Consider the following 23557-nt stretch of genomic DNA (forward strand, 5'->3'; position numbering starts at 1 on the left):
AACAGCTATATTCAGCTCAGGAAAGCTCATAAATAGCCAAGATTCTAAAGGAAGGGAGAAAATTACTTCTACAATTTGTTAAATTGTAATAGTGAGTGAATAGTTCAGGGGTTTTCCCTCCCCTTCTTCTGAAGTACTTTGGTTCCTTTTGAGTAAGAATAAAGGGGAGACCCTATGTCTTGTTTTGTTGTTGCTGGTGCTCTGCCACGCTCCACCCAAGACTAAGATTGTTGCTTTGGAGCTGGGAGGGATCTTAGAGCTCATCTAATCAAACCCCTTCATTTTACATCTGAAGAAACCGAAGAGGTTAGGTTATGTTCATTCCCAAAGTCAAATGGCAGCAAGTGGGAGATCCAGGACGTTGACACCCAAGTCCTCTGACTTCAAATGCATGATTCCTGTTCCACCATGCTACACTACGTGGAAGTGGTATGCCTAGGGGAAGAAATTATGTGGGCTGACTATATGTTCTGGCTACTGGGTGGTCAAAGGTGAGAAAAAGCTATGTTCACTACTGCCAGAATATACTTTTCCTCCTTTTCAGACACAACCAGAAAAAGACAAGCATATGAATGAACTGTCTTCATGCTTATACCAGGCTCACTGAGCCACTCTCTCAGTAGAGGGGAGGGTGAGAATAAGCATAAAAATTACATTAGAGGAACCTTTTGTTAAGGATTTTGTGAAGCTTTTGGGAAAAGAATACCCAATTACACATAAGAAAGCCTTTACTTACACTCAGTGGACCCCACCAAAGAATGCTTAAGGTAAAATTCACTCACTAAATATCCAAATTCGAATTTAATTACAAATTCAGAGAATCTTAAAGCTTGAAAGATCTTCCTTTTTGAAAAATTTGACAAGTCAAATAGATAGAAGCTATCAATTACCTAAGATGACAACAACAAATCTAATTTTTATAGCCCTTTATACAGCTGGCTCATTGAACATAACATTAACTCATAGATAACAATCAAGGGAGAACCTGTTTCCATATTTGTTTTACTTTCTATATACAGATGTACCACAGCTTTCATAAAATGTGATAACAATCTATCAGTTCCCTGAGCTCAGGAACTAATTTACTGCAGGTTTCTGACACTGATTTTAAATGATAAGCAAGCTGAAATATGAAACTCATTTGTTTCTGTATAAGTGAAATGAAGATATGATTGAAAATGTCATACTTTGTGAAACAAAGATTCACAAAATCAATCTTACATATCTGGAGCTTTGTTGTTGTTGTGGTTGTTTTAACATTTAATTCTGAATTTCCTTTTTGGAAAACAGACAAGAGGAAATTATTTCGTTTTATGTGACAAAAGCATTTCATTGTTTCAAAATGTCTACTTTAACTATTTATACGAAATTCTCCCATGCGCAAAGCACTTGGAGACACAAAGCACAAAAAAAAATTATTAAAAATTCTGAAAGCTGAATTATTCACATAAGAAAACAGCCTAGTCAGTATTATTCACATGCCAGAGTAACAACAGTATTTACTGCTTTTTCAAGCTGCTTGAAGTAGTACTGTGTAAGCAGAAACAGAGATAGTTTGATTTAAATGTATTTCTATGAATTGCTTGAAAGTTTCCTGAAAAACTAGAATGAAAGAAAATACTTGGTTTTTTTTTCATAGAACCACAACTACAAATTTGCCTGGGACAGATATATGATCTTCTAACATCACTCCAGAATTCTTAAAACATTTGTAAATAATCACATTTTTTATGGCAATTTAGATCCACATACTAGATGGCTCTATGTTCAATCTATTGAAATATTGTTATTACATGTATTAATCACCATCACCCTGGATTTATGCCATGCCATGGGGGCTTTCACATAGATAGGACCACTTCATTTTATCTTATAAACATTCCTTTCAAGTCAGGAGTGAAAAGTATTCTTGCTATTATGGTTATCCTCATTTTATAAATGAGGAAAATGGGACCCAGAGGGTGAGGTGACTTGCCTAATGTTGCTTAGTTAGTAAGTGGCTGAAATCCCAGCCTCAGTCCTGCTGTTAAGAGTAAAACCTTCCCTTTGACCCAGCAATACCACTTCTATGGCTGTATCCCAAAAAGTCATACAAGTGGGAAAAGGACACATACGTTCAAAAATATTTATAGCAGCTCTTTTTGTGGTGGCAAAGAATTGGAAATCAAGAGGATGCCCATCAATTGGAGAATGGCTAAACAAATTGTGGTATATGAATGTAATGGAGTACTATTGTGCTATAAGAAATGAGGAGCAGACAGACTTCATAATAATCTGGAAAGACATATGATCTGATGCTGAGTGAGGAGAGCAGAACCAGGAGAATATTACACACAATTACAGACACGGTATGTCTGATGACTAACTTTGAGACACTTGCCTCTTCTCAGCAAAGCAACGTTCTAAGACATCTCCAAAAGACTCACGTGGAAAAAGCAATTCACATCCAGAGAAAGAATTATGAAGACTGAATGCAGATTAAAGCAAGCTATTTGCTCTCTTTTTTTTGGTTTGTTTTTGTTCTTGTTTCTGTTTAGTTTCTTCTTGCTCGTAGTTCTTTCCATTGGTTGTAGTTCTTCTTTACAACTTGACTATTGTGAAAATAGTTCAGTGTGAAAGTATGTGCAGAACCAATATGGGATTGCATGCTATCTTGGGCGGGAAGGGGGGAGGAGAGGGAGGGGAAAAAATTTGGAACTCAAAAACTTGAGTTTAGTTGTAAACTAAAACCAAAAATTAATTTTTTTTAAAAAAAGAGTAAAACCTCTCCTTACATATGTCTTTATTCATCAGCCAGTAAGCAGCAAGTACTTGATAAATGTAAGGCTCTATGCTAGGGATGAAGTCAAGGTATGGAATAAAGAGATGAATAAATCAAGAATGAGTCAGACCCCATTCCTGACTTTAAGGAGCTTACAGTCTAGAAGGGAAAGTGAGACACAGATAAGAAACGATCAAAGAAATAAAACAGAATTTGGCTTTCTTTTCACCTATGAATATACGTATAAATACTTTAAAATAGATATCCCACTCACAGCCACAAGTATTTATTGAGAAAAAGATACTATGATGATACAAAGATGGGGTGGTGGGGGCTAAGCAGCCCCTGTACTGAAGCTGGGACTTGTATTCTAGCTGAAGAATAAAATGAACATGGAAATAGACCAATATAAGGCAGAACAAAAGGAAGTAAGATTGTAAGTAATCTGTTGGTAGTATTCCCCCAGGCTGAGAACAGCAAGGAATCAGACTAAAAAGCTAGCTGGTTGTAAAGGCCATTCAGATTGCTCAAGCACCTTATCTCAGATCCTGTCAGATAAGGTCACTTGGCCTCTTATCTGTTGCTTCAGTTAAGTGGCCCAGTGGATGCAGCTCTGGTCCTGGAGTAAGGAAGTTCTAAGTTTAAATCAGACCTCCGACACTTACTGGCTGTGTGACTTTAGACAAGTCACTTAATTTCTAAATTTTACCAATTGTAAAATCAGGATAATAAAAGCATCTACCTACCAGGGTTGTTGGTAAGATCAAAGGAGATAAAATTTGTAAAGTACTTTGCAAACTTTAATACTTCATGTAAATGTTGGTTATTATTAGCCCCAATCCAGGACATCCTGGCCCCTAGGCAAATGAGATAAAAGGAGACAGGTCCAACAGTCCTGCAGCTCAGGATCAAGTCATCTTTTCTGCCCTTATGTCCCAGTTTTAGTGAGTGGACTCTTGGCTTGTACATTATGATTTAGCCTGCATTGTGGAACCCAGTTCTAGGTCCATATGTTCTTGTTCTGAGCCCCAGTCCTTATCTTAGTACCTACCTCATCTTCCATTTCCTTTAAGACTAGAACCTTGACACACTTTCATCAGTTTCCCCAGCAATTGGGATCTTACCATAAACCACATAGTCTTTGGCTAGGTTTCTGCTTCCTGATGTCAGATCTTCCTAATCCCAAACCCCTGTTCCCTGAACCTCTGCCCACTACCTACTGCCACTCTTCTTCATCAGTCTTGTGGGCTCCTTCTTCTGCTGTTCATTATATTCCCTGCTGACCCACCCTCCTGTCCAAATTCCCTTCTAGCAGCCATTCTTGGAACCCTCCTTGATTATGTGTCCCATCATAGAAGCTCCGTACAGACTTTTGGCCCCACACATGCCTCAGTCAGGCCAATCTGCCACTCATCAAGTTCTAGCATCAACTGACAGAAAGCCTTGGAATGGCCAGCTCAGTAACAATGGGAAGCCAATGATGCTTCATGAGCAAAAGAATGAAGTGATCAGAGGCTTCTAATTAAGAAAATTAATCTGAATACAATGTGTAGGATGTGTCTTGCTTTGACAAAGTGGGAAACTAAAGAATAAAGCATAAATGGTTGATCTGCCTTGTACCCACCTGGAATCAAGATATCAAATCTTAGTTCAAGAAAGCTAAGTTTAAACTACTAACTCACATAATCCATAAAATAAGAACGCAACTGGAACTGTGATTTCATCAAGACAGGGAACCGCTGGAAGATGGGAAAATCCCTCCACCGATGCAGATCAGCACCATCTCTCAAACTTCTAGCCTGAGAGAATTGCCTAACACACTGACAAGCTGGGTGATTTGCAGCCATTATATGTCAGTGACGGGACTCAAACTCAAGTTTTCTCAGTTGGAAGAGCAAATCTCTGCCCATTACACCAAACTGCCTCTCTAGAAGATGATTTGGTAAAATGAGATTCTCCTAGCCAAGACTGTGGAAAACTCTAAATCAGAATTTGCCCAAATACCTGATGAGACCTGACTAATCATGATGTTACAAAACTGAGCCATCTTTAGACTACTTTAGGTTGACCTAGAATATATACAATTTCATAATGAAATTCAAAGGGCAATGTATTCAGAGATAGCAGACTGGGGTTCAAATTGCAGCCTTCCCTTTTGCTACCTTGTGTGACGTTGGACAAATCATCTCTATGTGGGCCTCATTTTCCTCACCTACAGAATTAGGTTAGATTAGATGACTTTATAGTCTCTTCCATCTCTAAATCTATTATATTTTTGTGATTTATGTACTTATCAATTTTTTTATTCTATCATTTTGCTAACTCAAGGTATAACAATATATCACCCCTAAAAAGAAAACTAACTCCTTAGCTTGGTGATTTCAGAAACCATTCCCTTGAAATTATCTTTTGCCATAACAAATGTTATAAGGTAACATAACAAAAGAATATTTGCATTGGGACAACTCAACCTTTACACAATAAAGAAAAGGTCAGATTGTTCTATTGAAACAAAAATGACAGCATGTTTGTTCTCCCCTAGATGCATTGGCATTCTCCCCAGGTGCTCTGCAACATGCTACAAATGCCTATTCATGTTCCCCTGTCATGTGTATTTCTGACCAATAGACTAAATCCTATTACTACATATAAGGGGGAAAGAAACAACAGTACCTAAATGCCACTGTAATCATTAAATATAGTATTAATAATGAATAAATATTTGCCTGAAATATTTGCATTTCACCTTATGAAGCTGAAAAACATCCAGAGTTATGAGTCTGAGACCCTATTCATAACACAAAAGTGAGAATCTAATAAATTCTCTGTTTTTTTTTTGGAATGAGGATATTTCCAGCACCCTTATTAATCAACAGGCTCACAGTGGTTCAATTACTACCTCTTGCTTAGATTTCTATGGCTTCTGAGTGATAAGTGACAGAGCTGGGTAGCATGATAGACTTGGAGTGAAGAAGATCTGAATTCAAATCCTGCCTCAGACACTTGTTAGGAGCAAAAACCTGACAAGTCGTTTCACCTCTCAGCATTAGTATCCTTATCTGTAAAATGGGGATAATAATCATACCCACTTCAAAGAGTTGTTGTGGGATAAAATGAGGTAATACACATAAAACACTTTGCAAATCCGAAGACACTATATAGATGAATGAATGGATAAATGAATAAATAAATGCTATCTATCATTATTGTCATTCAGTCAATAGTGTGTCAACAAACATTTATTAAGCAATATATGAATCAAATATTTATTAAGCTCCTACTATGTTCCAGGCACTGTGCTAAGCTCTGAGGATACAAAAAGAGGTAAAAGACAGTCCCTGCCTTCAAGGAGCTTACAGTCTAACAGGGTAGACAACATTCAAATATATACAAAACAAACCATATAGGATAAATAGGAGATAATTAACAGAGGGAAGGCATTAGAATTAAGAGGGGTCAGAGAAGCCTTCCTGTTGCCAGTGGGATTTTAGTTGGGTCTTTAAAGGAAGCCAGAGAGGTCAGTAGTCAGAGCAGAGGAGGGAGAGCATTCCAGGCACAGGGTATGGCCAAAGAAAATGCCCAGAGCCAAGAGATGGAATGTTTTATTCATAAGACAGCCAGGAAACTAGTGTCACTGGATCAAAGAAGCACCTAACATGCTTTAGGCTCTCCACGGGGGGGGGGGGGAAGGGGGGGGACCTTTAGCCTCAAGGCCACATGTGCATCCTCAAATTCAGCCCTTTGAATCCAAACTTTGAAATTTGAGGGTCGCACTTGAGGACCTAGAAGGCCACATATGTCCTCGAGGCTTCAGGTTCCCCATCCCTGTGAGTCTATGCTAAATATTGGGGATTCAAAGAAAAGCAAAAAAAAAAATGCCCCTTCTCTAATGTAGCTCACAGTATAATGGGCGGAGTCAACACGTGAACAACTACATACAAACAAGAAAAAAGCAGGATAAATTGGGAATAATCAACAAAGGAAAAGCACTAGTATTAAGGAGAATTGGGAAAGACTACCTATAGAAGATGGGGTTTTTGAGGGGACTTGAAGGAAGACAAGAAAAGCAGAAGATGGAGATGAGGAGGGAGATAATTCCAGGCATGGAGGACAACCAATGAAAATACCTCGAGTCTAGAGATGGAATGCACTACACAAGGAACAGCAATGAAGGAGGGGGTATTTTACAGATATCTGAATGGCAAACATCTGTAAAAATAAGAACATCTGCCATTTTGTCCAACTGAAGTGAGCTGAGGACTAGTAAATTAATGAGTAAAGCACTTTGTCCTCCTTAGAGACTGGCAACATCAAGTTAATAAAAATACTATACCATAGGGCATTCTTCTGCCACTCATCCAAATTACAAACAACAGCTATCCAGAGGTGGAAAGGACTAGAGGGATCAAGTACCCACAGTTCAACAATAACAGCTTTGTTCTGTCCGCAATTTTTCAAATATATCTTGAGATGTTATAGAGTGACCCTTCAGACCTACCATCAATAGGGCACATGCTCTGAGTTGATTTTTTCTAGAATCAGTTATAAATTTTTACTCATCATTTTACATTTTCTTAGGGTTCCCTTGTGATGCACAGCGCAAACTTGCAAGATGGCTGATCAACATCGTGTCATGGAACAGCGTGTTGGTTTTTTTTAAATGGCCTAGAAAGAGAGGTGGGAAGAATAATTGGCTCGAAAATCACTATGATTTAATCAAGAAATCGACAAACATTTATCAAGTCCCTACTATGTGCAGATACAAATACAAAGAACGAAATGATCCCTGCTCTCAAATGCAGCTAGCTGATGGCAACCCAAGGAAAGATCAAAAATCAAAAGAATTTCTCTACATGTTTTTGTTCAGAAAAATCAAAGTTAAATGATCGTGGGAAATTGGGGTCATACCAAAATCAGTCTGGAGAATTTGGAAACTCTCACAAATATGACATTTAAATTTGCTGCAAGGATAGTTTGAAGTTCAATAAATAATCCTCCATTATGTTTATATTTTCAAAAGATAACAAAACTAATAATTTTTATCACATGATAGTGTTTTTTAAGGTTTATAAAGCACCTCACATACATTACCTCATTTGAGCCTCAAAACAACTCAGGAAAGGACATATAGCAGGGCTTATTATCCCCATTTTACCCATGAAGAAACTGAGGCACATAATGGTTAAGTGTCTTGTTCATGATCACATAGCTAATAAATGTCAGACACTCGAATCCAACCTAGGTCTTTCTGATTCTAAGTCCTGCATTTTGCCTCCTAGGCCATAGACTAAATGTTAAAGTCTAATGTCTCCTTAACTTGATGTTTTATTTCCTTTTGGTTTGGTTTATTTTTGCTTCTCTGAAAGTAAAAACCAATGATGTACAAAAGAGAATGACTGCCTAAGTACGGATAAGAACTGTGATTTCACAAGTATACGGAACTCCTGAGTGAAGAAATTCCCTCTTCCAATGAGGGTGATCATCTTATGGACAACTAATAGACGTAGACAGGGTAAGTGACTTGCCCAGGGTCTGTTTTCCAGTTTGTGTCAGAGACAGGCCTTGAATGCCTGTCTTTCTAGCATTAAAGCCAGTTCTCCATTTACTATGCCAGGGCACCACTCTAAATAAATATGGCTGAAGAGAATAAAGGGGTCAGGGCAGATTCCAAGTTGAACAATATCATCTTGTTGCTACAGCTTGAAAGAATCATAAGGCAAATGTTGTGTTATCATTTACATGCAAGGGACAAGTAGGCCTTCAATGTGATTGAATGTTATTACTGTAGAAACCACTATTTGGAAACCCCATCTGACAATCGCTGTAGCAGCTGTGGGAATCAGAAAAGTCTCCACATAGAAGGGGGCGCTTTGAAGGGACAGGCAGAGATAAAAAGGGAATGCATTCCAAGCACAGGGGAGAGACAGAGCAGAGGCCTGGAAACAGGAAGTGGACTGTTGTGTCTGAAGAACAGAAAAAAGTTCAGCATAACCGGATCATAGGGTCCGGGGTGGAACCTAGAAAGGCAGGATGGGGCCGCAGCATAAAGAGCTTTAAATGCCAAACAGAGGAGAGTATATTTGGTTCTAGAAGTAATAAGGAATCGCTAGAGTTTATCGAGTAGGGTAGTAGTCTGGTCTGACCTACATTTTAGGAAAATATCTTTGGTCATTAATATCCTCAGCAAAAATGCATGTAAAGATTTTTCTCATAACAATTTTAGATGGCAAAGCAGGCACGTGTTGGTAATAGGTAGCATTCCTATAGCATTTTAAGGTTTACAAAACACTTTACCAACATCTTATTTTATCCTCCCAACAACTCTGAGGGGTAAGTACTACTATTATTCTCCTTTTACAAAGGAAGGAACTGAAGCAGACAGAAGCCGAATTACTTACCCGGGATCACAGAGCTAATAAATATCTGGCGCTGGAGCTGAACTAAGGGCTTCCTAAGTTGAGGTCCTACTCAAGGCCGTTGTGATCAAGAGACCACCTACTTTCAGTATTCATAAGATCCAGAATTGTATCTATGTCTTTGATGTCTTCCCCTCCTTATGAATCAATCTCTTAATGCTCTCACAATTATGTCACCTCTAGCATGGATCCTCTCTGGGTGTACTTGGTCTAATTCAACTGTTTTTCACATCTTTCCTCTATTCAGTGCCATCTCTCCCTCTGGTATAAGCACACCCAGGACTGAGATTTTAAAGTCCAAGTATGGAAGCTCTACCCTCTTTGAAGGAGAAAAAAAGATTATTATAAAATTATTTGCAGATCTTTTCCATTTTTCTTCTGTTTGGTGTCCTCTCATTTTTATCCTCAAACACTCTATTATTCTGGTTAGTCGACTCAGCTTTCCATGATACATAATAATTCATCTAATATATTATGTGGAGGTCGGGGGTAGGCAGGGAAGAGTTCTACTATATATAATGCAAATATATAACATTAAATTTAAGGGTTGATACTTCAAAATAATGGGATTGGTTCTAAAGATCTATGGAAGAGCACCATAAATAATTAACTTTCAAGGCTAAGGTTTAGAAAACACATTTTGGAAATGCTAGTCTATATGAAGAACACTGTGGGAGTGGCAATGGTTGTTTTCAAACACTATCAAAATATGTTATTATGCGCCAACACACGTATGAAAAATCTGATGCTGGATTAATTAAAGATCACCAAACACCATTCCCATCCTCAAGGAATTTCCAAGTTTCAAAGAGATGACAAACATACATAAAAGAGGGAAAAATATGAATCAAGTGACTATTATGTAACTAAGTACTTTATAAACATTATCTCATTTGATGCTTACAACCACCCCCAGGAGGTTGCTATTATTATCGCCATTTTCCATGGCAGGAAACTGAGGAAGAGAGAAGTTAGGTGGCTTGCCCACTAAGCCACATAGATAAAAGTGTCAGATGCCAGATTTGAACTCATCTTCCTGACTACAGAATTTAAAGTGCAAATGTCTTTAAGGTTTTTATATAATCTAAATTTGTTAACTTTAAACCAGGTACATTGTTCTTCCTCCATAAGGACAGTGGCTCCGATCCCCTATTAGTGAGATTCCGGCTGGAGTCATTTTTGCCAGCCCCAGTGCTGGGTAATATGAATCCACCCACAATTTCACACAGGAGCCCCACACATTGGTGATACAGCTGCCTAGTGTTACAAGTGTAATCTGTGCCTGTGGAACAGAGGTTTTCTCTCTGTGAAGTAAACTAGCCAAGGAATTAAGGATTTATGAAACCTGAGAGCAAATTACTGAGGGAAAACGTGTAGTCTCCTTCCCTGGAAATCTTTAAGACCGGGAGAGATTCCCATCAGTCTGAAGTGGTTTAAATCTAATTCTTCCTAGAGGCAAGAGCATGGGCTCAGGGTCCCTTCTTGCCTTAATTATTCTGTTATTCCAAGACAGAAGTGGCTGAAGTGGGTTGGCATCACTCTGACCGGCAAGATTCAAGGATGAAAGTGTCAGCATCTCCCTCAGGCTTCATTCTTGCAATGTGGCTCATTCTTTCCAAATGCCAGCTAGATTAAAATCTTATTTCTGGGCTCTCCATTTACAACTTCTTATGGCTGGTACAGAGATTCTTTTCATCTTAAAACTAACACTTCAGACCATATGCCAAGAGGTAGATAGTAAATAAGAGGGCAAGAACCAGAACAAAAAGTCAGGTCAAGAGAAATCATTTAGAATGTATCGGGTTTGCCATGTGTCAGGCACTGTGCTAATATACAAAGCAGGCAAAAACAGACCCTGCCCTCAAGGAGTTCACAATCTGATGGGAAGACACACAGTGCAAACTGCCATTACACACATATTGATCTGATTCCCCAGAAAAGTCAATTGGTACAACAACGGTGGCAGAGGTGGGCTTAGGGCTGGCTCTGCCAGTATCCTATAGTGGGGTTAGGCTGACAGTTCTAAAATAGGTGAAGTACCCAAATGAGAAGGGAGTTTGTGTGCTCAATGAACAAGGAATGCCTTCATTCTCACTACATCTTGGTCCTTTCTTTAAGCTCTGAAATCAAGCAATCAGCAGTCAACTCTTCTGAATGCAAATTATCTCAGTAAATAGCTATACCACTGCTTACTCAGCCTGCAGGTTATCCACTGAATGCCTGTACTACAGCCACGTACTGGTAGAGTAGGCAATTTTCTACACAGTGTGACTTGAGAGGCACTGGAAAATCTCTGCCTACTGCCGAGTTACTAGCATGTTTAATGCCTCTAACTCCCACCATTTACAATAATTCAACTGAACACATATTTATGAAGTATCTGTCATCTCAGATCACAGATTTTCTAGCTGGAAGATCCCATAAAGGTAATCTAGTCCAAACCCACTCATTTTACAGAGGTCAAAATTGAGACCTAGGAAATTTTAGTAATTTGACCAAAGTCACACAAGTGATAGAGTCAAAATCTGACCCCAAGCCTTCCAACTGATGTGCAGACACTATGCTGGTCCCTAAATTGAGGCATTATTTCCAAATGGCTACTGATACAATTCACCTGGATTATCCAGAGGCAACTACATGTGATAGGTTTTTTTAATACTTATCTGTGGTCTGGACCTGTGATTTCATTGGTGTGGTGAATTCTCAACGTAGGGGCACCCCCTCTATCCATGGAGAACCATAACTCCCTTGTAATTTAGTTTTAGAGAGGTACCTACAGTATGGGAAATTAAATAGCTTGCTTGGAGTATGGAAGGATTCAGTGACCAGCTCACGTTAATATTAATGATGATAATAGCATTTATTTAATTTAATTTATATAGTGCTTTAGGGTTTATAAAGCATTTTGCACATGGTATCTTTCTGATCCCCACAATAACTCCCTGAGGTAAGCTGAAAGGGGTTAAGTGCCTTGGCCAAAGTTACACAGTTAATAAGTGGCGAAGGTAGGATTTGAATATAAATCTTCCTGGAGGCAGGGCTTGAACTCAGAACTCCCAAAATCAAGGCCAGCCTTCTAGTCACTATACTACACCGTCTCAACTAACATCCTGATATTGATTAATCATGTCACTGTTCATTTAATAAAGAACAGAATTTTAATGAAGTAATACCCTAGACCACTAAGTTTTGATCATGGGGCAGAATACAGACGTAAAATGGTAAGGAGAGTTGAATGTGAAGGAGCCGCCAACATGGGCACCTACAATGCATCCTGGTCACTTGGAACAAGATAAACAGAGTTTATGATGTTGTTTTGGACCACCCTTTACTAAGGTTTGAGCAGATGTTCTCACTGGGTTCTGGGTAACCTCAAAAACCAAGCAATGTATCATCTAGCCCAGAAATCATCTTCTGCTTAACTGGTTGTTTCTTAACCAATCCAGTCATAATGTGTTTCATGTCTAAGTGGCTAAATCATAATGTTGTATTAACAAAAACACAGCTAGGTGATACATATGGTAGATTCACCATGCTTCCCATCACTGTACCATGATTTCCTTCACTCCCCTGACTCCAAATTTAGATTTCGACCTCTTCACTCCTCAGATGCCAAAATTTCAACAAGACACACTAGTCACTTTAACCTCTTTGCAGAGTACTTTAATCAGTTTCACTGGCCTCAGTTCCTCAAAACATTATTTACATTTGGCATCTTTTCTGCATAAAATTAAGAGGAAACTAAGTGGAGGAATGAGGCTTTATTCCACACAAATGAAGCAATCCAATGTGTCATCAAGAAACTTCTTCTTAATGAAAACTTAAGTGAAGCACTTTCTGCATGTACCATTATTTGAAACTGCACAGTCGTATGCCCCATAGAAAGCAAAAGGAGAAAAAAGGGAATTAAATCCAACTATCTCACAGCATCATTACTAAATTGTGTACATGTCAGCTTTTCCACAAAAAATAAGTCTTCTACGCACTGGTCTTTTTGCCTTTTAAAATCTCTCATTCTAGCGTTCACGATACTTGGTTCAATGGATAGAGCACTGGGCCTGGAGTCAGGAAGACCTGAGTTCAAATTCAGCCAAAGATATTTACTAGCTGTGGAACCTTGGGCTACTTGCTTACCTCATTTGCCTTAATTTCCTCATTAGTAAAATGGGGAGAATAATAGCACCTACCTCCCAAGGTTGCCCGGAGGATCATATGATATAATAATTGTAAAGCATTTAGGGCAGTGTCTGGCACATAGTAAGCACTTTATAAATATAGACTATTGTATTCAGCTTCCATAGTGATTTTTTAAAAAGTTTTCTGTGGCAGGAAAAAAGTACTTAAGGCTCACATGCTAGTGACCACAAGAAAAGTTTCTGCTTTAACAGGTGGCAAATTTCAATGCATTTATTCTGGCTCCAAAAATTCTATTTTAACCTTTAACCTCCCAAAGCAGGACAATTCTGATTTTAGGCTGAAGTTTTGTCCTTTATCTTATTCTCACTTCTGTAGAGGTTTGACTCCCTGACATTACACCATCTGGGCCAAGTCTCTACACAGCAGGCAGAGTTGTTAAGCAGAAATGGTTTTGTCTTGTGAAATTCGCTTGCTTCCTGCTGTCTAAGTAAATCTTGGGTTTACCTAACTCTAGGTAAACACGACCCTTCTGGGCAAGCCAGTTTAATAAGAAAATCTGCTTTCAGCATTGCACTCCCTGAATAGACTGCATCCCCAAAGCTTTACATCCACAGGTTTTAATAATGTTAGTTTAGCATGGGGCACAGTCTTCATAAACCTCTCCTTCAGGTCCTTCTCTCCCCCATCCCCTTACTCTCCCATCTGTTTTCCATATTCATGAAATGAAATCACTCACATTAGTCCTGAATAGAAAGACTCAATAATTAGGAAACAATAGGCTGAAGTCTTTTTAAATAGTCTTTTTGCTAGGTCTCTCATTTTAGGAGAATATTGTGATGATCGCTCTATAAAGAACAACTATATCATTTTTATTATATTTCAGAATTTTTTTTAAAGTAGAAAGGCTGAAGTTACTGTTATCAATGACAACCCTAGGTCTACTTACTTGTGCCCTCAAGAGGATAGAATCAGAATAACGCTCATATATTCTCAGGATTGGATTCAGAACCATCATAAGAACTATAATACAGATTGCATCTTCAGGGGTAGCTCTATTACAGGAAAATCAACTCTTTAGGGCAAATTACTCCTTCAGCTAAGTCACTCTAACCAGAATCTGAGTCAAACGAAAAGTAATCACTAAAGAAAAATATAGCATTTTTAAAAGAAAGGTTTGCAATAGATTTCTTTCTCGTGTTTTCTGTAAATGGTAATGTTTGTCTTGTCATGTTTTAAGGAGGGGTAAGTATGTGAGCATTTCATGGGTTAGATTCACCTACCACTGCCTTTCATAGTTGTATACATTTAAAGATAATCAATGAAAACTGATTTCTCTTTGTAAGCAATTTCCTGTACTGCCAGGAAGAGTAACAGTCTCTGCACTAATGAAGGAGAAACAGAAAGCAATACTTACTGTAAAAAAGCAAAGTAAAAACTACCTAGTCATGATTCTTTACCCAGGTAAACTGCCAAAATCAATCTAAGTTTATGAGTGGAAAAAAAATAATGAATTACCAATTATTCCTGTTCTCCAAAAACATGGCATTCATAAACAATCTTTAAGAATCAATACTTTTATCTCTACTCTCTGAAACAACTTTGTTTAGCCATGTTCCAATTACAAAGGAGCTCACTCTTTGTTCAAATGTTAAGTTGAATCTTGAAAAGATGAAAGAAACAACAGTTTACCATTTGCCTGTGTTCCCTCATCACCCAACAGAGGAAAATCAGAAACTAGCATAAAAACTAGAAGAATGGAAAATGCCACATTTAAAACTTCCATTTGTTTCATAATACATTTGTTTTTCTATGGTACTGTTCCTTCCAGACCATGAAGAAGAACTCCACCCTTTCTCTAAACACTACTGGGCAGTCCCACACCAGATAACCCGACTGGCTATTCTGAAAGAGGACTCAAGGGATAAACATTCTTGGCTTCCCTTTTCTGGATCCTCTCAGTAACTCACACCAGAACTTAGGAATTCACTTTTCCTTCACGACAAAGTTACAAATATGCTTTGAGGGATTTTCCATTCTCCCCAGTTTCCTGCTGTACCTATCAATGCCATATTTCCACAGTAGACTCCAGATCTGACAGATTCAGTCAGTCAGCTTGAAGAACAGAGGTGAAAAACTCAATGGAAAAACATACAATGTACAATTAAGACTATATGATCAGAGGAAGCAAACCAAAACTTGCAGAAGGAAGCTTTTTCTGGTCTTTATCGATAGAAATGTCCAGTCTGGGAGAAATCAAACATCATTTCCACGAATATTCTCCTTTGTCTATGGCAAGGTCTTCAAGAACAGGTAAAATCCTAAAGCTATAATCAACCCTCTAACTAACATCAATTCTTCTTTCCAGTGGTCAGACTTGTAGCTCTGACAAAGTCATTAAGGCTGTGTGATTAAACTGCTTCCATTAGCATAGTGAGTAGAGAGCTGACCTTGGAGTCTGGAAAACCTGAGTTCCATTCTCATTCTAACACATAATACTGGCTATGTGACTCCAGGAAAAAGATTTAACCTCTCAGTGTTTCCAGCCAATTCACTAGAGTGTAAGTTGCAAAACAAGAGAAAAAAAGAAAAAGAAAAAAAAGGGCCAATCTACATTGTAGAAGTACTTCACTAAGAACTCCCTATAAGTAATGAAGTCACAAGTCCCCTTCCCAAAATATACCATTTATTTAGACATACAATGTAAGACCTAGTTTTTTTTAGTTATCCCCAAATTTCATCACCAACAAAAAATATCATAGGGTAATGCAAACAGCACAGACCTCAAAGACCCTTTCCATTTCCATATGAAATCTCACTGTAAAATCATGGCGAGATGATGACTGGGAATATAAATTCTATCTTCCTGCTATGTTTCCAATCTAATCCAGTACTGTCATCCCCTACATGTGAATTTGAAAGGCCAGTGATGCATCGTACTTCCATGGATATGTGAGACATAAGTGCTCCTATAGAGCAATGTAGAATAATTCCAGAGAGTTCCTTTAATTCTGTCCTACCATTAGAGGCACAACATTACATAGTCTATGTAACTGTTAAGTGGTGTCCAAACAAGAATGATAGGGACCCAACTGGAAAAGCAGCCACACATTGAAATAGAGATTATAAGAACAAACCTGAAAATTACAAAAAAAGAAAGTGGTCACTTACCCCCTAGGAACTGAATTCCTCCTGCCACCCTGCCCACTGTTCTTGAGATGAGCTCAGACACACAGCAACCCATGAGAGCAGTCAATGCCACCAGAAGAAGAAGACCACAGCCCAGCCCGGTCACCACGGTACAGATCCTCCATTCTGCACTGGGGATACCTTGAAACGAGGCATAGCGCCCACATTCCTCCACCATCACCATGGTCTGGCGATTCTCATCATGCACTGGGTATGAGCATCTCCGGAAAGTGCCAAAGGACACTGGTTTCCCCATTTGCGATCCCAAAAGCCAATAAGGCATGAAGAATCCTACACAGGAAGCGGCAGCGCAGAGAAAGGAGAGCAGCGCCCAGATCACACCTGTGCACGTTAGGCTAGATGCCATGATCTCATCCAAAAGCACTAGATATGGCAATGAAGACCCACAAAAGACCAGAACTAAGTTGTTCCTGAGAATGAAGGAGAGTATTGATACGTCAAAGGAAGACTCACAGGAAGCCTTAATTTTTTAGCTTTGGAAAATTTCTTGAATGAGGCAATCTTGAATCCTACTGGCCATCAACTTCTTTTCTTCTGTAGTAAGGATAATAGTCCCTGTTGAAAGAACAGTAGAGGAAATAAAGTTAAAAGTATTGAGAAATGTGACCACACCAACTCAGTTGACCCAGTTTGAAATTCTAGAAAGTTCCAACATTTCCTAAGTGATTTTCATTATAACCCCAGTTGAGTGTGCCTGGCTCTGTCCTCCCACAGTCTGGGCCAAATAATTACTGACAGCTATTCACTTAAAGAAATACATGCCATCTATTTGCCAAGTTGGTGAATTCACTTCACGTACTGACACTAAAATTAATACAGAAATTCACTAACAATAAACTTACAGGGTTTTAAAATAAAATGAGCCACACTATTGATTGTTTACTCTCTTAGTTCAGAGCCTCCAAACATTGCTTGTTTCCAACATGGTTTTCCCATGTTATTACCTCCAAATTCATTCTGAGAGCAGGTACAGTCTTTATCTGAGTACCCTTAGAAGTATATTAGCTCACTGTCTGTGTACAGTAGACACCTAAAGCTGGGCTCCCTCCCCTTCACACACCCACACAGACACAAAAAGTGGAGCATCTGGTCATTCCTCTAGTCTTAGCAATGACTTTCTTCCATTGAAAATGAAAGCAAGTCTATGTGTGTGGATAATCTCAATGAAACCTACTTGCCCAACCCAATTCAGTGTGTCAACTTTCAACCAGAAAAATAAAACAAGCTCTCCATTCCCTTCACGGAGGATCACTGAGAGAATCTGAGTATCCTTCTCCGTCCCTTCTCCTCTGCCTCTCTAGGTTTCTGACTCCCCAAAACTTTCCACAAAGGAGTGAGATTAGGAAAGAAATCCGGTCTAGCCCAGCCGCTCTCGCTCCATTACTTAAGTACCCAGTCAGGCTTTTTTTGGCTGCCCAGGAGGGTGCCTTAGGCTGGGCTCTCTCACCCCACCTCAGCCTTGGCTGTCATTGGAAAGGGGATCTCTGGCTCCTTTCCTCACTCCTGTCAGCGGCAGATCACTCTGGAGTTAGCCGGCGTGAGCTGTACAGGTCAGAGCAGAGCTAAAGAAGGATGAAACCCGCAGACTCAAAGGGCCCCTCATCTACAGCTGGAGATTAGGAACCATCCTCACGCACCCACGACCGGGGACACCCCAGCTTAAAGACGCACAAAGCCTCCTTTCCTAAGATTTGGAGAGTCTTTGCTTGCTCTCCCCAACCTCCGCCCCGCCCTGCCCCAGGGAGGGAGGCAGGGAGTGGGGAAGGAAGGATGGGAAGCAGCACCTCCCGGGGGCAGACACTGAAATTAGACCAAGCCAGGAGGGAGGACAACTGGAGAGCAAAGCTGCTCGGGTCCCTGAACCCCAGAGCAGAAGAGCTCCCAGTGGCCAGGGGAGAAAGAGGTCTCCTCTCTACCCCGCATCCCTATCCCGGTCCGGCTCCGCCCGCCGGACCTCGGTGCGCTGCACTTACATGGTTTGTGAGGCGGCTGGCTCCTTTCCTTCCCGGTCCCGGACGCACATGCAACTTGCTGCCTTTCCCGAGCAGTAACATCCACGAAAAAGACGCCCCAGCCTTCTCTTCTGCCTCCCGGCCAAAGACTGGGAGGCTGACTTTAGAAAGCTAGAATCCTGTGGGAGGCAAGGGCGCGCCGGGTGGACAGGTTTTCCAGAGGGGAAGGAGCAGAGATATTGCAAACTCCTGCTTCTGCTGCTGCCGCCGCCACCGCCGCTAAGCTGAGCCCCAGCGAAGGAGGGAAGTGGACGCGCCGGGGCGGCCGGGATCACACGCAGATGAACAGATCTCCCTTTGGCAGGCAAGGCACGCACAGCCAGCCTCCTCCCCTCTCCTCCCCAGCCCTCCCCTCACTCTTCTCCCCTCCCCCTTGCACCCCGTGGGACCCCGCCGCAGACAGAGCGCGAACTGAGGCGGGCGGATGAGGACATTCCTGGAGAGCTGGGAGGACTGTTTGCAGGATTTGGGGGTGGGGGTGCGGGTGCGGGTGCAAGAGGCAGGGAGTGGGCTTTCAAACCCTCTCTCAAATGGGAGCGCCTTTCAACTGGGGAATAACGAGTCTAGTAATCTTCCCGTACCCCCCACCCCCACGTAGCGTCTTTACTAAGTAGTGGTGGGACATGGGGGAAGGGGTATATGCCAGAAGACGGGAACGGACCAGAAGACGAAGACCGAAAACCGGGAAAGTTGGTTGCTTTCTTGTGGCCACCTTAAGATGTTAAATGAAGACACTCCCTCATCGCCTCTTCTTCTTTACCTGTATGTCTGGTATCCTTGCCCCCCCCCCCTTAGGGGATGCTCCCAAAAGGCAGCGCCTCAAAGTTCCGGGCTAAGGGTGGAATGTCTTGTCTTTACGAGGCGAATTGCCTGCTGACAGGGCGCTTAGAACCCTGCTACTTTGGAAGGGCTCTAAGAGCTGGGTGTGTATTTCAGAATGGAAGAGGAGAGTAGGAGCTTTGTTTGCGGGTGGTCAGGGACAGCGGCAGCCTCCTCTGGCAGACGGCTATGGAAAAGGTCAAGGGAAGGAACTACTGGCACATAGTTTCCCCCAGCAGAGTCCGGCCACTTAGGAACATTTCCACAGGCGTGGCTTATGCGTGATGGCACGAAATTACAGCAAGTCTACGCTCTTCATGCCTGTAGCTCTTGAAATCTTCCAGACCTTAGCTCTAACCCTTTTGGAAATTGAGTTAAATTTTAAAGGAGTAATTAACTACAGTTTGTGAATCCTCAACTGAAGGCTTTAAAAATCATCTGTGAACAGAAGAACGTTCTCTGACCTGAAATAAAGTCTGCCTGTTAGGTTCTCAAAAGCCATGAAAGAGCAAGTATATATTAAAGATACAAATACAGAAATATCTCAAATACATAATTGCATATTTTTAAAGTAGAATATTTAATTACTAGTTACCCTGAAATCGTGGCCATTGAGTTTCTCATCAACAGAAGTTGGAAATATGGGTTCTTTTTGTTTTGTTTTGCTTTATTTCACTTTTTCAAGAGGTTTTGAAATGGTTATTTCAACAGTTTGCAAGAAAATTTAAAAAAAAACTGAAAAATCTATTAAGTTCCATGGTAGCACAAGTAGGCTTTTCCCTGAGGTTCATTTTTTTTCTCCCCTTAAGATGTTAGTAATAAGTAATAAGACTAGAAGTGTAAACATAATATATTTTAAATATAAGGAAATGTTAGTGTACATTGTAACTGTGTTGATAGCTGACTGCAGGGCCTCTGATTTAGTCTAGCTAGGGCACAACCCCATAGAGTGGCGAGCCAGTGTCCTGGTCACTCTGGGGAAATGTGGTTCAGTGCCGAAGAGCCTGAATCTTTGGAATGACACAGGAAACCCTGGGTAATCCTTTAGTTCCTCCTGTCCCCTACAGCTGCAGCGGGAGCTGGAGGCGTTATCAGAGAGGACTAGACACAGAACCTTCGAGTGGCCAATTCGGTAGACCTTAAAGAGAAGTAATCTGCTATCTGGCTCCCTCTTTCTTCCCGTTAGACCAACCTGCCAGGACTCCTTTGAGCTTTTTCTGGAGAGGTGGTGCCCTCTTCCCATCTAGCAAAGTGGGAAACTGATTTGCTTACACTTAGAAGCCAGCAATTTGCTGTCCTAGATGAGCTTGAGAATGTATCTCAAAGCCCTAGTTGCTTCGCCTGATTTGTTTCTTTCCTAAGCATAAGTGACTGAGCAGAGGTGGGTATCTCTAGCTTTGGAGGCCACCTTGTGAGTTAGAGAGGTTGGGAGCTCCTGTGTCCTTTACCGGAGCTAGCTGTATTCCAGAAATTGGTCTCCCTCTGCAACATCTATAGTCCTTCTTGGAGACAATGACCATCGTCCAGGAGGACAAACCCAATCCCTACGCTGGCTTGTGAGAAAACATGATCTTGGAGGGAAGTACTTGAACGGTGAAAGTGAAAAGTCAATTCACCAGCCTTGAAAAATACTTTATGTTTTAATATTTTAAGGTTCAACCTTACAGAAAAGTACAATGGTAGTTAGGTTGCTGCTGATGCTATTTAAGTCTTTGTCAGTCTTGTGAGTGAAGGAAAGGAAAGGCTTCCTATATCTGATTTACATTGAATATCTTTCTTTTCTTCCATTTTCGGGAGACCCTAGACATGAGTCAATCCTAAGCTTCAAGTGATTCTCCTTGAGTCTCTAGGGGGAGGGCACAAAGAGCCAGAAAATGCATGAAAAGAGAGTGTGATTCTTCTCTCTAAAGTTACAGGTCCAGTTCAGTCTAGTTCCCAGAAGGCTGAATCCAGTGTCTTTGGAGAGAGAGAAGGTGAGTACCCCAGTATTGGTTTCCCTGAAGGGAAGAAAACCAATGACATCACTGGGTAATGTCTTGATTTATGCTTGAATGGTAGGAACTCATCAGCCTTACTCCCTCTTCCAGAGTCATTGAAGTCCAGTGGTGAGACAAAAAATCAAGATGACTGGTGATGGCCCAAGATTCAGCGGATGACCTTGGTGTCTTAGAAGTCTGACCAAGCTCTAAGTGCTCCACAGTGCCTACTTCAGCTGTCTTCATGGCAGTTAGAACAAATTTGTCCTCATCTACCCACTTTGGCAAGGGCATGTCTTCATATGCTTGTTGGAGACATCCTCCTAACTCACCACCATGTTTGAGGCCTGTTGATTTCCTTCGACCTGGTTTAGCCCATATGCCAGGGTATGGTTACTGTACATGCTACAGCTTCTTGGAGCCACAGGTGAGAATTGGGTGACAGGTGGATACCAAGGGTGGATGAGCAGCCCTGAGAAGGGCTCAGCAAGCCCTCACACCAGAGGTGCTAGTCCTCATCGAACACCCCATACGTCCATCCCCGGAGATAGCCACAGTCCAGGCCCAGAACTCTGTGGCCATTATTCTATCTACTGAGCAGCCCAGCTGCAACATAATATTGTTAAACAGTAGGATTTCAGAGAAGAAAAACGACATTGCCCTTATACTCAAGAAGTTCATAATCTACTAGAGAGGTGGGGCATGTATGCCAGAAAATATAATACAAGATAGATTATGGTGGAGGCAGTTAGATGGTACAGTGGATAGCGTGCTAGATCAGGAGTCAGGAAGAACTAAGTACAAATTCAGTCGCGGACATTTACTAGCTTGTGTGACCCTGGTCAAGTCATTAACCTCTGTTTTCCTCAGTTCCCTTATCTGTAAAGTGGGGATTGGTTGGTTGGTTGTTGTCCTTCTTTCTTGAAGAAGATCAAAATGATATCACTATGTTAGTCAAGTTACAATGAGTTCAACTCTGGCTGATCAGACCAATACGAGCTCAGAATACTCTATCACAGGTCAGGCACAAATAGTCCATGTGAACATATGGGTTAGATTCTCTAAATTTACGCATCTCACGTTTCTTTTGAGCTACTTCAGTTCTGCTTTGCTCATAGAGCATAGCACCGTCCCTGATGAGGGCATGCCATCCTGGGAAGTCCTGTGTCAGTGTCTCCCATGTCTCACAATCAATTCCAAAGTTCTAAAGAGAGACCTTGAGCATGTCCTCATATTGCTGCTTCTAACCACACTAGATTTCGTGTTGTCTATAAGTGTGTGCACATTCCATGTACTGATGGTGAGCGGAATCATCTTTGCAGAAGTTTTTGTGCACTTTTTTTTGTGTTTCAAATGCAAGGTGGGATCCCTTCCTGCCTCAGTAATCAGATCCACGTTGGGTAAGCAGACAATTTTTAGGGCATCTTTTCTAGCCCCTTCCTCACACCAGGAGGTTAGCAGTGCAAACCTTAAAAGGCTGCTCCGACACCTAGGGGGCTACGTAATTCCACTGCTGCTTCCAGTGAGAAGATGACCCTTATGGGCTGAGCTGCCTGTGGTCAGGGTTGTAACTACAACCAGTGTATCCATACCTGCTGCTTCATCACTTGCCTGTTGCCACAAGACTTTGAGATAGGTAAAAATGGTAAAATGGTATGAATGCCATCTTTCGATTTGCGCAAATTGGATTTAAGTGAGGCAGAGTTGCGCGAAGTCGTCAGCCTCCCTCTCTCCTCCAGAGGCATCACAGTCTAGTGGCAGATCAGAATCAAGATGACTGGTGATGGCTCAAGATGCAGTGGATGACCTTGGCATCCTCGTTGTCTAACCAAGCTCTAAACTTGACTCCATAGCACCTGCTTCAGCTGCTTTCATGGCTGTTGGAACAAATTGCTCTCATCCGTCTATTCCACCAGGGGAAGTCCTCACATGCTTGAGGTAGACACCTCACTAACTCACTAACAGGTCTCACACTCCTCAGTTACCCTCAACTTGCTTTAGCCATCTGATGAAACAGCTTACCGAGGTGTGGCCACTGGGCATGCTACAGCTTCTTGGAGCCACCCGTGCGAGTTAGGTGGATCAGGTGGACACCAAAGATGGAAAGCATCCCTGAAAAGGGCTTGGCATCCTTCACACCAGAGGTACTAGTCTTCCCTGTACACACCCTACACCCCTAAAATGGGGATAATCAAAGCACCAACCTCCTGGGATTGTTGGATTAATGAA

General features: G+C 41.1%; 1 protein-coding gene across 1 annotated transcript in view; it reads right to left on the minus strand.

Moving 5' to 3' along the window:
- LHFPL6 (LHFPL tetraspan subfamily member 6) overlaps positions 1-18850 on the minus strand; it is a 293295-nt gene extending 274445 nt beyond the window's left edge. The window contains exons 1-2 of the mRNA XM_036743017.1: positions 18495-18850; positions 16483-17076 (exon numbers count right to left, since the gene is read on the minus strand). Coding sequence (XP_036598912.1) covers positions 16483-16867 — 385 coding nt within the window. The 5' untranslated portion in view covers positions 16868-17076; positions 18495-18850. The remainder of the gene's footprint in view (positions 1-16482; positions 17077-18494) is intronic.
- Positions 18851-23557: the final 4707 nt, after the last annotated feature.

Source organism: Trichosurus vulpecula, chromosome 2, assembly GCF_011100635.1.
Source record: "Trichosurus vulpecula isolate mTriVul1 chromosome 2, mTriVul1.pri, whole genome shotgun sequence".
NCBI classification, from domain to species: domain Eukaryota; kingdom Metazoa; phylum Chordata; class Mammalia; order Diprotodontia; family Phalangeridae; genus Trichosurus; species Trichosurus vulpecula.